The sequence below is a fragment of the Magallana gigas genome, chromosome 1 (genome assembly GCF_963853765.1).
Source record: "Magallana gigas chromosome 1, xbMagGiga1.1, whole genome shotgun sequence".
In the NCBI taxonomy this organism is placed as follows: Eukaryota; Metazoa; Mollusca; class Bivalvia; order Ostreida; family Ostreidae; genus Magallana; species Magallana gigas.
This window is the reverse complement of record NC_088853.1, coordinates 3,772,153-3,788,578: the sequence shown is the minus strand read 5'-3', so window position 1 is coordinate 3,788,578 and position 16,426 is coordinate 3,772,153. Positions and strand designations below refer to the sequence as shown.

The 16,426-nt window shown below is 35.6% G+C and overlaps 4 protein-coding genes across 5 annotated transcripts; 2 read left to right on the top strand and 2 right to left on the bottom strand.

Annotated features, from left to right (window-relative positions):
• Positions 1-483: 483 nt before the first annotated feature.
• LOC117691576 (uncharacterized) lies at positions 484-2,760 on the bottom strand. Its single transcript, XM_066078983.1, has 5 exons — positions 1,989-2,760; positions 1,446-1,624; positions 1,181-1,318; positions 596-953; positions 484-490 (listed from the first exon to the last, which is right to left on the bottom strand). Exons 1-5 carry the CDS (start codon positions 2,288-2,290, stop codon positions 484-486), a joined length of 984 nt encoding a protein of 327 aa, XP_065935055.1. The 5' UTR covers positions 2,291-2,760.
• A 3,028-nt stretch (positions 2,761-5,788) lies between these two features.
• LOC117681012 (myb/SANT-like DNA-binding domain-containing protein 4) lies at positions 5,789-9,872 on the top strand. 2 transcript variants are annotated; one of them, XM_066081062.1, is made up of 4 exons: positions 5,789-6,357; positions 8,910-9,069; positions 9,398-9,479; positions 9,656-9,872. In XM_066081062.1, the coding sequence occupies exons 1-4, from the start codon at positions 5,952-5,954 to the stop codon at positions 9,866-9,868; spliced, it is 861 nt and encodes a 286-aa protein (XP_065937134.1). In that variant the 5' UTR covers positions 5,789-5,951; the 3' UTR covers positions 9,869-9,872. The 2 variants fall into 2 exon arrangements, with proteins under 2 accessions (XP_065937134.1, XP_065937136.1); XM_066081064.1 differs by having other exon boundaries at positions 5,790-6,357; positions 9,674-9,872.
• A 98-nt stretch (positions 9,873-9,970) lies between these two features.
• LOC105348257 (putative nuclease HARBI1) lies at positions 9,971-11,650 on the bottom strand. Its single transcript, XM_066081055.1, has 3 exons — positions 11,369-11,650; positions 10,563-10,893; positions 9,971-10,449 (listed from the first exon to the last, which is right to left on the bottom strand). The coding sequence occupies exons 1-3, from the start codon at positions 11,576-11,578 to the stop codon at positions 9,971-9,973; spliced, it is 1,020 nt and encodes a 339-aa protein (XP_065937127.1). The 5' UTR covers positions 11,579-11,650.
• A 297-nt stretch (positions 11,651-11,947) lies between these two features.
• Positions 11,948-15,529, top strand: LOC105319607 (putative nuclease HARBI1). The gene is made up of 4 exons (XM_066081049.1): positions 11,948-12,440; positions 12,742-12,987; positions 13,531-13,788; positions 15,292-15,529. The coding sequence occupies exons 1-4, from the start codon at positions 12,130-12,132 to the stop codon at positions 15,512-15,514; spliced, it is 1,038 nt and encodes a 345-aa protein (XP_065937121.1). The 5' UTR covers positions 11,948-12,129; the 3' UTR covers positions 15,515-15,529.
• The last annotated feature ends 897 nt before the right edge of the window (positions 15,530-16,426 follow it).

The window sequence follows — 16,426 nt, the reverse complement described above, 5'->3', positions numbered from 1 at the left end:
CAACCATATTACATTCAGGACAAAAATATGTCTCCCCATCTACATGTACCTTGTTGTCAATTTCCATTGGCTCCGGTGTATGAACATTTAAACTTTCTTTGGTCAAAAGATGTTGCAAAGACCCAGAATGAATCTCTGGTAAAACAAATGAATGATAGAAAAATTCAAGGTGGGATGACATTTCTGAATAAAAATGCTGGTCATATACAATATTTTCATAAAATGGTCCATTGCATGTATATATGTACAGTATACACCATTTTCGCTTTGTAAGTTCAATCTGGCCCTGAATTTGACCATAATATGCCCCGTGTTTCAATGTAAGTGATTCAGTGTTTAATTAAACAACTTGGCAAATTACATTTGCAAAAAGAAAAACATGTAGAACATTTTGGAATGAGAGGACATTTAAATTCTACTAAACCCTCACCCCAGCAAGAACATGATACCAATAAATCGGGGGAAGCTGCTAAATAGGGGTGATCAACATCTAAAAATATACCACATTCATCAAATGATACATCTTTGTGTTTTTTTCTGTACATTTTCATAAACTCAATTTAAGCAATGGGTTTGATCCATTTCTCGTCCATACTTTAAAGACATCACATTCTGATTAACATGTTTATATCCCATTATACGTGAGAGCAAAGGCTTTATGTCACAGTGTGCAGCGTTTCTCTTATAACTTTCCACTTTTGTATGGACAGCATAGAAATTCGATGCCGTAATCCGTCCTTTCCTCATCTCTGTCCAATTGGGGTTGGATGATTGACCCATGGTGAGGTTGTTAATGGCTTGAACCTCAGTCTCTGTGACATGTTCTACATTGTTTTTAACCATATTGTCAATATAATAGTTTGAAACATCAAAAGCCATAACATCAGCTGTTTCTTTCTGATTCACTGGTACATGTAACTGTGTGGTATCCTGGTCATCAGTAGTGTGCATTCCTATCATAAAAAGAAGAACTTTAACCAACAGAAGACCCAAGAACAATATATTTCATTAGTGATAAATAACAGAAGTTTTCTCTAGTACATGTATCTTTTTTTATTTCTTTAGACCTTTTTATCTAATTTAAAATCATTCTAAGTTCCAGTTGCCCTCTATTTGTTAGATTAAGAATCAAGAAATATAAAATAATTATACATGTAATAAAATTCCTAATTCAATATACCTTTGAATACACAAGCATTTGGAATAGCATCCTTCAGAGAGGCTAAAAGAGTTTTCTGAATGCAGGCCGCAGTGTCATTGTTTGCTTCAGGCATTACATCATAGTCAGCCTTACTCTTTCCAACAAGTGGTCTGGTCACTAAATATAAATATGTTAAACATGATAGTCATACAATAACTTTACTTGAAAAATTCATGCACCATATGTAGCATAATAGCATATACATGTATATATATATAAATATATATAATATATATATACCTACCAGATTTACCATGTCTTGACTTTTTGAAATTCATGTTCTTTATTTGGGCAGGCTGGAGTTTCTTTTCAGATGGTTTTACCCATTTGCATGTGCCTGAGGTGCAAGATGTAAGGCCTAATTTGTTTGCAGATTCAATGCGGAAAAGTAGACCTGCCACATGGTTGCAAGTTTGTCTCAACCTGAAATATGTTGAAAATATCAGAGTAACATTCAGTATATTAAGTCTTTAAATTATTACATATAATCAGCTATAAACTCTTTCAGTTAATAAAGTTTGAAATATTTTTTTTTTTACAAAAAGTTTCAAAGGAATGCTACAGCTATATTTTGAGACATATCAGTTTTTTTCATATGTTCTGGTGTCTCATAATATCGATATATAATATATCTCAGATATAATGGAACCCATGCCACATAAGAAGAGAGTAAATTATAATTCAGGTGTAAATACAAGTAATTTCAAGTTGAAATAATCACTATAGTATAAAGATCTCTTTAAAGAATTTGACTAAAAAAGGTTTAAATTATATGATTATTACTAACCCTGAGGTGCAGGAGCAGTAGGCACTTAAAACATGTCCTGTGGCTTTCTGTAAACAGACCCAGGCACTGTGAGTTGCTGCATTTAAACTCTGTGATGGAGTACATCTGGCACGCAGAAAACAGTAGGAAGATGAAGTAGATATTGGATGATAAAACACCTCCTTCAGCCACTCTGATGTATAGTACTCATATGCTTTACCGATCTTATATTGGTTCAAATGCAGCTGAGCCTTCTCCCCGCTTTCGTATTTCATTAGAAAAGTGGTCACATCGGTAATAAACACTGGTGGCCAATGGGACATCCCTTGTGTTTCGTCCTCCTATTTGTCGAATATTAAGAATGGGTCCGGCAAAATAACATCACCAACTTTAAGTAAATTCTTGTAGCATTCTATTATAACTTAAACTTTTCAATTTCTACAGCTGTAGGTAGTATTGGCATGTTAAGTGTATTTGCTGCAAACGCGAGTGCAACAAGTTCTTGTTTATTACCGCCAATTGACAAACCTCTTTGGCTCAAAAAAGAACGCAACGCCTCGATTTTCCAATGAGAAAAGTCTTCCAAAGAACACCTTTGATCACCAGGATCCATTGTGTATAGAAATATATGTACAAAATATCCAAATCACAAAATGTCAATCGAAAAGAACCGGGTGTTTAACTTCTTGAATAGAACAAGCGTCCATTTTGTTTGTTACGTAGACAAGTTTATCCCCGATTGACCTTTGACATGCATATATAATTAGCTGCCACAAGATGGCGATCCCGAACGTGCAATTATGGTGTTCCGATGGGGCCACTTCGACCTTCGCACTTTCGCCTTTAGGTCGAAGATGCGAGAGTGCGAAGTTGCGAAGGCGAAAGTGCGAGAGTGCGACGGCGAAGGAGCGAAAGTGCGAAGATGCGACGGCGAAGCGCGAAGATGCAAAGGCGAGAGCGCGAAGGTGCGAAGGCGAAGGAGCGATACTACTATCGCTCCCTCGCCTTCGCAACTTCGCACTCTCGCCTTCGCACTTTCGCACTTTCGCCTTCGCCTTTTTTGATAGCATTCAGAAAGTCTCGGTCTATTACATTTTCCGATTAATCCATGATATCATTGGTACGCATGCGCTAAGCCATTGTGCTTACTATGATTGTTTATAAATATTTTAATGTGTATATGTGACATTTATGTTTACCAGTGCTGGCTATGCCTAATCGTTATATACTCCATATAAAATGTAAGGCCCGCCATAATGTATACATATGCACTTCCAGACTCCTGTCACTTACCAGCTGTCTGTTTACCGTAGATCAAACACATGTACAGTAACATTCTAATTTTATTATGCGACACTCCTTGCTGGTGTATGGATCTAGAGGTGGAGAGGGGTCCCCCCCACCCCCACCCCCCCCCCCCCCCCCGGAAAATTCAATACTAATAACTTCACACATGCAGTAAAGGGAGAGAGAAGGTCCGGATCTCATCCCCCCGGAAAATTTAATTTTATTAATTATATATAATAAAATCTCCAAAATATGTCTCGGAACCCTCCCCCACCCCCGACAAATATAATTATTTATTCACCCCACCCCCTAGAAAAAGTTATGGATCTGCGCAGGCTGTTGAAAATAAATTCTAAAAAGTCCATCGTCTGCCTCAGATGTCCTTTTATACAGCTAAAATTGTCTTTAAACGATAGAGAGCTCCATAATTATAAAAAGGCGAAGGCGAAAGTGCGAAGATGCGAAGGCGAGAATGCGAAGTTGCGAAGGCGAGAGTGCGATATTAGTATCGCTTCCTCGCCGTCGCAACTTCGCACTCTCGCCGTCGCAACTTCGCGCTTCGCCGTCGCATCTTCGCACTTTCGCTCCTTCGCCGTCGCACTCTCGCACTTTCGCCGTCGCAACTTCGCACTCTCGTACCTCGACCTAAAGGCGAAAGTGCGAAGGTCGAAGTGGCCCCATCGGAACACCATATGCAATAGAACTATTGACGTATGATTTGATTTTAATCTTTTTTCATATAGAGATTTTATGTATATATATTAGCAAGAGCCATACTTACTGTCATATCGATCCATTTTTAAGCTAGTTGTGCATGCATGAGTAGGGAGGAAATAAACAATTAGGCCTATAGGACATTTTGAAATAAATAAAAAGGAATAAAATGAAAAAATAAACAGTTTAAAAAAATTATGTAGATATTACAAATAGTCAGACCATTAAATTTAAAAGTGGGAAATTACACACCTACAGACAGGTACCGGTCTCTCTCTCTCTCTCTCTCTCTCTCTCTCTCTCTCTCTCTCTCTCTCTCTCTCTCTCTCTCTCTGGGAAGGGGGTTGCGCTGTATGTATCATAACCATTAAAATTGGTTTCTTTTGTACTTGCACTTTACAAGAGCAATAAACACCAAAAACAAAATACATCATTTATTTTTTGCATTTGCGTTCTTGCAGAAAGTCACACCCACACAATCTACAATATTCAACATCAATATTCTGCAATATTCAACATCAACCACATCTGAAAACTTCTGAAGTTTTCATTTGACAAGCAGCTTGTCATATATGCTCAAGAGCACATTACCATAATATTGGTATACTCAATAAGAACCTTATCAAGTACGTACTGATTTATTACCACAACCATACACTTTAAACTTTCCCGTGCAAATTAAGTTTGAACGCCAGAATGAATACATATCAAACCCGACTTACCTACAAAACCTTAAGCCCCACCCCTATCTCTTATTGGCGTTTCCACAAAAGAAAATAATATTTTATTCCAATTCACCGAGTTCAACCGAAATAATTTATATTCCTTTGGCATACTTATTGTAGAGCAATACTCTATAAAAAATTCTTTGACGTTCGTTGATACCTAAAATAAAACTAGGCTATAAGTTGACAATGATGCAGGGTATGTGTAATTCTTGCTGCGCTCGCCAGAACGGTAGCACCGTAAAACATATTATGTAATATTTCTGAACACAATAGAGTCTAGCATCAAAGTTAAATTTGCATTTGTATCCTATCATTTGTAACTTTCTTAATATCAATATCAAGTAAATATACATGTATGGCGGAATAATTAAATGGGGCAGTGGAGAAAACTTGACGAAGCAAGGTAAGATTTTCAATTATAAATCAAATATATCAACTTAAAAAACCATTTCTTGGACTTTACTCTTACAGTACTCTAAGAACAATATTTACTCCAATTCCAGACAAGGATTCAAAATTTCCAGATGTTACAGTACCTTACCCTGTTATCTACATTGAAGACGAGTGTCCTTGTGTTGAGTATTGTAAAAGGGTCCCATTTATATATACTTATATATACTGGCTTCGCCCTCCAAACGGTTACACCGTAAAACATATTACCTCTAAAGTTCACCTCAGTACACTTTCAATCAAAAATAATCGTGTGACGTCACAAACGTTTACACATTGATCCGATATATTTTTTCGGAGTCAGTAAATTTTGACCCACAATTCATAGTACCAATGGTTTCCAACCTCACGTTCCAACATCACGTTCTCCCGAGAATCAAAGTAAAACCTTTGAAAAGCTTATAAGATGTGTAATTTTAAGAACATCATGCTTTTTAAGTAAATAAAACAGTATACTTCGCATACTTTTATTTCTCAAGGGAATTTTAAAAAAAAAGAGTAAGACGACAATTAACCAACGTCAGCTTTGACGTCACAATAAGCACTGATAAGGGGAAATTACTCTAATTGAAGTTATTGTAAATCAGGATCCGGTTGCACGAACGTTAGTTAAATTAACGGCTAGTTAATGCCGTAACTTGCCGTTAAATACTTAACGGCTAGTTAGCTAACTGTCAGTTAAATTTTTGTTGTTCGAAAATAAATTAAAAATAAATTAGCTAACTCAGATTTAATTGATGTTTATTAGTTAACTCTGTGTTAAAATCGTCTGCACGCGCGTGTTACCTTACCCACGGTAGTGAAAATGGCTGTCGCAGTCAAACGAGAACGAAGCAGTAACTGGTCCTTGGCCGAAATCACAATTCTAACCGATTTCGTCGAAAAAAATGAGGAAGTCCTCAAGGCGAAGCAGAGTAATTTAATTACCAATGTAAAAAAGAACAGCAAATGGGCAGAGGTTACCGATTTAGTTAATGCGGTGGGCGTTCAACGCAGATCAGTAGAGCAGGTTAAGTTCAAGTGGGGGAACCTGCAGCAGGGGGCGAAAAAGACCTTCACCGAGGCCCGCAAACATGCGAGAAAAACGGGCGGAGGTCCTCCACTAAAACCCCCAACTGCCGCTGAGGAGAAGATTATCGACCTTATGAAGGATAGACCTAATTTCAGCGGAATTGCTGGGGGGTTCGAGTCATCAATGCCAACCACATCAGGTACAGTATATTTAATTTTGAAATAATAAATGGACAGGAAACTTGTTCTTAGTTTAGAATCAACTTGAACTAATAAAATTCTATGTGTACTCAAATTCTTATAGTGTAGTAATTAAAAATTTCCCCATTTATCAACGCTTGTTTGATTGTTTACATTGTCGGCTGACAATGCGAACTGATTGATGACGTCATATTATAAACACTCTAGAGAGATTCAGGCTGAATTGTTTCAGATCTAATGATGTGATTTTCTCCGTCTTTATATACTGTTTTATCAATGCAATGATTCATTACTTACAAATCAAATCACATGTACACTATGAATTATAGGCCTATGTACAATATGTATAGCCTAATAGACAAATAAAAATGAAAGTCTTACATTGTCGCTGCATACATGATCACAGGTTCCGAATGTGGTATACTACCGATTGAAATATTCAAATGTGTCTTAAATGTCACTGGATCCGCATTACGAATAAGTATCCTTATCCTTTCATATACCAACAGTTGATTTGGAACCATTTTGGATACCCATTCAAATTCAGGATCGCATAGCCTTGATACATCAAAATGCTAATTTAAATACAAATATGACGTCACAAGTGGGGCATAAAAAGGGTGTTTCCCATGCAAAAGGCAATATATGTGTATAGGGTCTATTGCTGTAAACTGTAAACTTGAACAAAATATTGAGATCAATAAAACAAAACATCTACTCTACTTTATCAAACAAACTATGACTAAAAATTCCTCTACTAATATTCTACACTAAACAATTTAACTTGTATACATTTAATTAAACACTGTTAATTAACATAATTATCTGTCCTTTCCGATATATTTAATTTCATCAAATAAGATATACAACATGACAAAGTAGTCATGTTGTATATTTTATTTGATAAAATGAAATATATCGGAAAGGACATAAGCATAGTATTTCTGAAGTCAAATTCTTAATCAATCAGAGCTGGATTTCACAAAACTATCAAATTTATATAGAACAATGAAATTTATCGATTGTCATAAAATCTGACTATAATGACAATCAAAAGATATATCAAATTCCTTTCGCAAAATTAACCCAAGTGTAAGAAAATTTGAGACATTTATTAAGACACGCATTTGAATTTACCAATTTTCTTTATTTTCATCTATTTACATGCGTTCATATGTCAAGATTTTTTTCTATACTTGTGCGTATACCTAACCTTTTCGATATTATAAAGAGTAAAAAGCGGGTGGGGGTATTGCTAAACTGAGCTGTCTAAACTATAATTATGATAAAATTGGGTGATTGAAACATTGATATTATTAAATACTATTTATTAATAAAATTATACACACAACTCAAGGAATAAAAGGTATTTTATAATGTATATTGCACTCCTTGAACTCTTTATTTCATTTATCGCTGTATTTGTGCCTGTACAAACAATATATGTTGTTTGAATGCATTCATTTGTGACCAAAAATGGCTAAGAAATAAAGTCCGTGCGGTAATAAACATCCATGTGAAAGTGTTGACGATGACCGTCGATGAGCGGTGTCCAATTTAACAAACCAATTTAACAAACGCGGTTAAAAATCAGTTTCAATACAGAATGTCTGTTGGAAGTTGGAAATGCTCTGAGGAAGAAGACAGAAAATGTGAAGAAAGGAGTATCAGGAGTTTTCTTTTGGGGTAGGGGGGGGGGGGGGGTACACTAAAGTCTTCAATACAATTTCTCAACTCCATGAACTCGAACTCAGTCGAATAAGCATTACTATCATCTCCAAATAAATTACTATTTTTTGCATTTCTGTCCAAAGGTTCTGTTTGTTCTTTAACATGCATAAAAACTACTGTAAAAAGTCACCAGATGCATGGAATTTTAGAAAAAAAATGTTTAAAATTTTGTCTAGAATTAACATTCCATATAAATGTAATTTTTCAGCGCCCCATCCCTCTTCATCTCTTATTTCTTATTAACTCCTGATAAAACAAAATATATAAAGTGAGTACTTCTTTTGATTTCACCCGATTTATGATTTATGTCTTTAAAAAGAATATAAAGCATATATGGTACCGATGATGTTTATTTTGATTAAAAACACAGTACTAATGAAATTTTACTTTGCACAAACGGCAGCATGGAAAGAAAAGGTCTGCAAAGTTGCACGCATTCCAATTATACTCGGCCTTCGGTAGTGAACCAAATTATAGGCTCCCGCTTTTTGTTTTTGATTTTGAGTAATGAGTACTCTCTCTCTCTCTCTCTCTCTCTCTCTCTCTCTCTCTCTCTCTCTCTCTCTCTCTCAAATGAAGTGAAATGAAGTCTACCTCCGATGGGTTTGATCGTCTCCCCTACCTATCCAAATAATGTTTTAAACAATTTAAAATTGTACGTTTTATGCATAGATTTCCCCCCTTCTAATTGGACTGTTTTCTGAATCGGTCTAGATAGGCAAAGTTTATCATGAACAAAAAAAAAGTGAGGTAAACACACAATCGAATAAGATATAATTATGTATGTGTTGATTTTAATCTAATGTGTTTGCTATAGCAGAGATGCCCTCCTCTCCCAAATCCGCTTCGACCAGCAGTTCTACCTTCGAGTCCACTTGTTCTACCCTCGATTTCAGTCTAAAGGCAACGGCACCTAGCACGGAGGAAGTAGCGGAACAGGCAGTTGAGTCTGCATGCACGAGTGAACCAAACATTGCAAGGTATTGTGCAACTTGAATGCTGCGTATATAGTTCATTTACATGTGTGTGTACATAATTTTATAAGACTACGTTAAATTCAGTCTAATTAAGATTAGACTTAGAAAACCGCTCGTACGCTTATATATAGCATATTGTATATATAGAGGAGCGGTTTTACAATTCCAACTTTAATTAGAATCTGTTGTCTTGTCATGTAAATTCCTAATAGGTTAATCAGTAAGTGAATTGAGTAACCATGCAATCGGTTGATGATACAGATTTTTACACACATATATATATATTAATAGCTAATTCACTTACTTTTTTCTTTGCTTTTTTAAATTATAGCGAAGGAGATAAAACTACTTCTCATGTGCAGATAAAAAGAAGAAAGATCTCATTTGAACAGCTTCAGAAGATGCAGTATGAGGTAAAATAATAAGCATTGTGCATTTATCCTGGTTTCATACTGTCGTTGGAAATTGTACTTCTCACATGTAGTTTACTGATTTTAATTTGCTGGATAAGAAATGATATATTTATTAACACTTTTAAAAAAGAGATCAGCAGTAAACGACACATATTACATTGTCGTATTTTATATAGAAAATGATCATTCTCAAGGTTCTATGCTGTCAGAAAAAAAACATCGAACTGCAGAACATGAAGCTACAGAAGGACCTCGAACGGGCGGACCTCGAGAAGCAGAATATGGAATTACAGAATTCGAAGCTGGCGCTGCAGATCGAATGCCTGAAGCAGACTGTAACTCAGAATGAAAATGCTTTGCTAGCACTACAAGCCATAACTGACGAATAAAAAAAAAGCATGCATGTACTACTTATAAAACAGTTGCAGTTTTAAATCATTACATAAATAATATGAAGGGTTCTCAAAATTTATTTTTGTTATGCATTCATTTTAGAAGTAGGTCCTGGTTATAAAGTTCCTGATTGCTCTTCCGTCCTCAGGTCCCCGATAAGCCAAATGAACAGCGGCGTTGACGTCTTCTTCATCCTCATCATCCATCTCTTCCTTAAGAGATATGGCGATGTTGTGCAGAATGGCACAGGCACCAATTATTTTACAGACTTTTGCAGGCTTCATCTTGATTTCGCTATGCAAGACGTGGAACCTTCTTTTCCACCAACCAAAGACTCTCTCTACAGCGTTGCGTGTACGGCAATGAGCCGTATTAAATGCTTCCTCTGACAGGTTTGCAGGATGTAGATAAGGCGTAATTAAAAACCTAGAACACGCATAGCCACTGTCACCAATGAGGTAGCCATCTTCGACACCACGGTGGTTTTCTTCCAAGAAGGTACACACCTCGGATGTCCGAAATACGTGACTATCGTGGGTACTGCCAGGCCACTGAGCATCAATGTTAATGAATTTCCCTGTTGAAGGTGTTATGAAAAATTATGATAGGTTTTCTATCTGAGTTTAATATACTCTCTATTTAACCAATTTGTAATGAGATAATATATGTAGACTATAATAAAGTAAGTACCTTCATGGTCACAAATGGCCTGTACATTGATGGAATGAAACCCCTTCCTGTTCACATACACGGCCTCATCTTCAAAAGGTGCTTGTATTCGGACATGGGTTCCATCTATACAGCCAATTACTCCTGGAAATCCACCCCGTGAAAAGAAATTTTGCTTGGATTTCAAAATTTCCTCATGATTAGGCCATTTTATAAATCTATCTTTCTTTGCAATGAGTGCATTAGTAACATCGTCGATAGCCCTGCTGACTGTACTTTTATCAAACCCCATGGTATCTCCGATAACTTCCAAAAAGCTTCCAGAGGCATAAAAACGTAGAGCCAGCATAACCTGCAAGGTTTGATATAGTTTTATGTAACATGTATTTTTTCACGTGTTTTTGAATAGGATCAGAGGGGGCACATGGTACTATCATCGATGTTAGCAATCCTTGTATTTATAAAGAACTGACGTCATAATCAAAGTATCAAAAATGACGTCATTTTACAGCGTTCATATTTGCTAACGTTTTCATTTTTCTTTCTAGATGTTTGCATTGATAATATGTATAATTTAAGATCGACAATTTTCATTTCATAAACAATTTAATAAACAGTTTACCAAGGATAAAAAGAGATATGTATCTCTCGGCCCGATGCGTCAAATTTATAGGTATGCAATATACAAAGCATAAAACCCCACTTTGCATGTAACTTAGCATTTTAATAATTGGTCCAGTATGTGTTTATATATATATGGTAGTATAATGATTATTTTGTGATGATATTGTTATAATTTTATGAATGTGTATTCTGATAACAAGTACCTGCATTTCCACCGATATGGACTGACTTCGTTTTGTTGCTCTCTGCAGATCATAACGCACAATGTCCGAAATATACGTAATCGAATCTCGTCGAAATCGAAATCGGGATCGGATTTGCGTGTCGCTCAAGTCTGTCATTTCTATTCTCTCTCTGTAGTTTCTTTTTTTCTTCTCCACAAACACGTTTCCAAATAACAACAGATCCGCCATTTTGATTTTAATGTTCAATTAAATATTTAATGTACCTAGGTAACCTGAGTTAAATCTTTAAGTTAAATTAGATAATAAACTAAGCTTTAACAGCTTGTTAACTTTTGAGCAACCCGTTTAACTCGCCGTTAATTTTAACGTCACGTTAACGTCAAGTTAACGGCTAGTTAAATTTAACTAACGTTCGTGCAACCGGATCCTGCTGAAATGACCAAAATCCTCTCAAAATCTTGCAATTGCCAAAGGCTAAGATAAAGAACAGCTGACGAATAAGGACATTTCTTCAGATACAGGAAACAGTTGTAAATTGCACTTATTTGGATGAATGCTCACAACTATTTTATTCACTATAATTACGGTAATTTCCTGGGAACCGTTTCACAAAAGCATCGTAAATCTTACGTAGTACGTAACTGCGACGTAAGTAGTTCGTAGCAAAATTTCGGCGTTTCACGAAAGCGTCTTAATTCACGTTGCATCGTAAGTTACGTCGTAACTCTACGTCATCTCGGAGGTGACGTAAAATTACTTCTCAGCGTTAGTTTATCAAAATGGCGGCGTTCATGAGGGTTATTGATGAGCAAGTGCGACGGGATTTGAGGCGGCAGCGCATTTTTAGGGACAGACAGAATCCCCTTGACGCCTACGACGACCTTGAAATCATTCAGCGTTATCGATTAGACAGGCAATCCATCATTTCCATCATCGATTTGGTTAAAGACCGCTTAGAGAGGCCCACCCAGCGATCGGTCAGCCTTCCTGTATCTCTGCAAGTCTTTGCAACTTTGCGCTTCCTTGGTTCTGGCACCCAGCAGAGACTGATTGGGGACACGCTAGGAATTTCTAAGTCCTCCGTTTGCAGGTTATGAAATTTTCATTCAGAAATTTACTATGAACACAGTGTTCTTATGCTGCGAGTGAAAGTTCACGGGTGTGTCTAATTTAACAACTACACTTATTTAATTATTACATAATTTTGATAAAAATAATCGATATACATGTAGCATAAGATATGAGAAAGTAATTTTGTGATTTTAAAAATAGCACATAGTTTGATATATTCTATATTCGCAAAAATCGACATTTTAATTGCAGAAGGGTGCACATATATTCACTATATAATTCTGTAATAGTTCTTCAGTGCGATGTAAAATTTTGTTTAGATCCGTCGAAGATGTAACAAATGCCTTGAGTGCATCACTGCAAAACATCAAATTTCCAACCAATGACATTGACGTAACCAGGACGAAGGTGGATTTCCACTCCATCGCTGGATTTCCCAATGTGTTAGGAGCCATCGACGGGACCCACATCGCAATAACTGCACCTTCTACAGACGAGCACCTTTACATATGTCGGAAGGGCTATCATTCAATCAATGTCCAGGCAATAGTTGATGCTGACATGAAGTAAATGTTAATTACTTTAGTATATAAATGTGATTATTTTCATTAAGTATTTCAAAACTTAGTTTATATATTACAGAAAGGGTATGAAACTTGAAGTCCGGACTTAAATGTCGCAGTGTTAAATAAAAATATTTCCTATTCATTACATATTTGATAAGCTACGAATCCAAGGTCAAAGTATAAACTGAAAAATGTAGCTGCATGTAATTATTTAATTATGAAAAAGTATGGAGAAGGTGTATTGAATACATATAAATCATATTTATATTACTATGAAGTTTTTTTAGCATAAGAAAAAATTAATAATTTCCTTATAAATTACAATGATTTAGAACTAATTGATACGAGGGGCAGAATAATACTAAAAATGTTTAAATATTAGTATTTATATAGCAATAACTTCCATAAAAGAATTATATAAAGAAAATGGAAGGGTAATCTTCGACTTATCTGATTTTGAAAATGTTCAACGGCTTTATACATGTAAAGGGGTTTGTAATCGTGAGACATCAGTTGTAATTTATAACATTAATCTTTATTCAGATTTCTGAGCATTGTCAGTAAATGGCCAGGCTCAACACATGATGCTTTTGTCTGGGCCAATTCCTCCATAGCCAGACGTTTCGAGAGTGGTCAGGTTGATGGGTGGCTTCTGGGCGATTCCGGTTATCCTCTTCGACCGTGGCTTTTAACACCAGTCAATCGTCCAAGTTGCCGGGGAGAAGATCGATATAACCGGTCACACAGAAGATCAAGGGTTGTCGTGGAGCAAGCCTTTGGCGTTTTAAAATCCCGCTTCAGGTATCCCACTTAACTTGGTCCGCCCAATTCTCGCTAAATTCACCTACATCCGTGTTTGAACGGAAAGTACCTTTTACTAAAAATAGATTCAGGTACCTCTCGCTATATACGATTTTATAAACCTAAGAACTGATTTTATAAAGGTTTGTAACTACTTGTCATAAATTCTAGAAATCTGCATCAAAAATGAATATATGGAACTTTGTGTAAAAAGTTAGTTAACATTACTTCCAACAAAATGAAATGAATATAAAAAGAGATATCATAATGATCATCATGGATGAGTTCAGACTCGGCGTATTATAAAAGATGAATTGAAAAGAAACATCCTGCATATCAGACACATATAATTTATACTTTCTATTTTTATCATGCTTTATTTTAATGAAAAGAAAAAATATATAACTTGGGGGAATCGATTCAGCGACGATAAAATTTTAAAAAAAGAACAATGCGTTACCATTTGGCCACGCTTACAACACAATTGTAGAATGTCCTTTCAATATATGTGGCTCTATTCATGAATGTTTAAGAAAAGTCACTAATTGAAACATGTACAATTTACAGTACAAACCTAAATTAATTCAATGTAAACATATATTATAATACATGTTCATGAAAAAATATCATTTTAATCGGATTTCTTTGGTTTAAGGTGGTATGGGACACATCCCTGTTGTGACGTATTATATATCGAAATAGACAATAAAATGAAGTGTTATTATATAAGTAGTTTCTTTCCCAATATTGTCACCTAACAGCGTAGTGCACTGGGTTAGAGGGTGTACTACGAATCTGTAAGTCATGAGTTCGAATCCGGGCTTTTACAATTTTTACCTGTCCAAATATTTTAAAAGCAATTCCAATTATTAGGTACTTAATATCGACAGATATCCCATACCACCTTAATGTAGTTCAAATACCCAATATACACTTTTTTGTTTTATTCTGTTTTCCAATTTATTGTCACCGTGTGAAAAATACTTATTTAGAGGGACATATTGTTTCTTTAATTCAATGCTAATTAGTTCTAATTAGACCTTGACCACCGGACATTAAGATGCCACCTGTTATGAAATCAATTATTAATCCTTAGTAATCTTTTTAATTAATTATCTATTATGTCAAGAGTAACTCTATTTATTCACTCATGTGTGTGTCTTGCATATAAAGTGGTCAACAATGTTGTGTAAGACAGTTAAGACTCTGTTAACTTGTTGAGTAGCTTGCGTTTCTTTGAATATATTTAAACTACATAAATATCGTATAATATTGAAAATGTCTGCCGTTTGCAAAAGCGCTATTTCGTAGACGAAATCGTATACTTAGTGCGCTACACCTCTTTAAAGTTGTTTCGTCTTCCTCATGATATAATTAAAAAAATAATCAATTCGTAAATGAACCTTTTTGAGGCGTAAACAACGACAAAATGTCAACAGCGATAAAAGTTATAAAGAATCATAGGTTCTAAACACTAAGACACATATATAACATCCTTTTCAGATGTCTGCATAAAACAGGAGGGGTTTTGGATCATCAACCTACAAAGTGTTGCAAGATTATCTTTGTCTGTTGCCAGCTACACAATATCTGTATCGACAAGCATCTTCCAGTTAGTGATAATCCAGAAGAACTGCCCGAAGACGAAAATGATGTTGTGTACCAGGGCCCGGTCAATGACGGTAAATCAACCAGAGACCAACTTATTAGGCAACGGTTCTCTTAGGTAAACCATTAATTAACTTAATAATATAAATTCATGTACTTGTAACATTTTATTTTTTCATTAGTTATTTGATTTATGCTTTCAGGCATTTTCCATCTATACAAATAAAAAAGACATAAAACAAATGCATCAATGAAAAATATACTTAAAATTGAACAAAAAATCAAATTAAGAAATACGTACGCCGATTCTCTCTCTCTCTCTCTCTCTCTCTCTCTCTCTCTCTCTCTCTCTCTCTCTCTCTCTCTCTCTCTCTCTCTCTCTCTCTCTCTCTCTCAACGACTCAGAGAAGTGAATAGTTCCGCTAGGGCACTCCGTCCGCCAGGTGCAACCCCCGCATTCAGTGTTCTCAGTAGATCAATCTGGAGCTGAGTTTTCTCCATCTCCAGTTTGTTCTTCTCCATCTCCTGTTCTAAAACTTGGCATTGCAGGTCATAAACATCCTCCGCTGTCCTCTTCCGCTTCACAGCACATTTTTTCCTGTAAAAAAATATTTAAAACTTTTTTTTCAATTTGAATTTCTTCTAACGTATAATTTTTTACTTGTTTGCAGTAGTAGTAGTACTGAAACGTAACGTTATACGTAGCAGCGCCTTTTTTAAAAGGGGGTGGGTGGGTGGATGGCAGCCTCATCCAAAAAATCTTTGCAAGCAAAAAGAAAAATAAATCATGAAAATTCTAATCCTTCAGCTCTTTAGCAGTTCAATGGTTTCTTTATTTTCACTTCCATTTATTATTACATGCGGGGGGGGGGGGGGACAACACCATGTTCTTTTAACATGATAAGCAAATATTTTTAAGCGTAAACTAAAAATAAAATTAAACATTAATTATTTTTTTTTAAGTGGAGGGGCAAATCCATGGTAAGTCGATTTTCTATGTATAAATTGACAAAAATGAAAAAAATTTTAG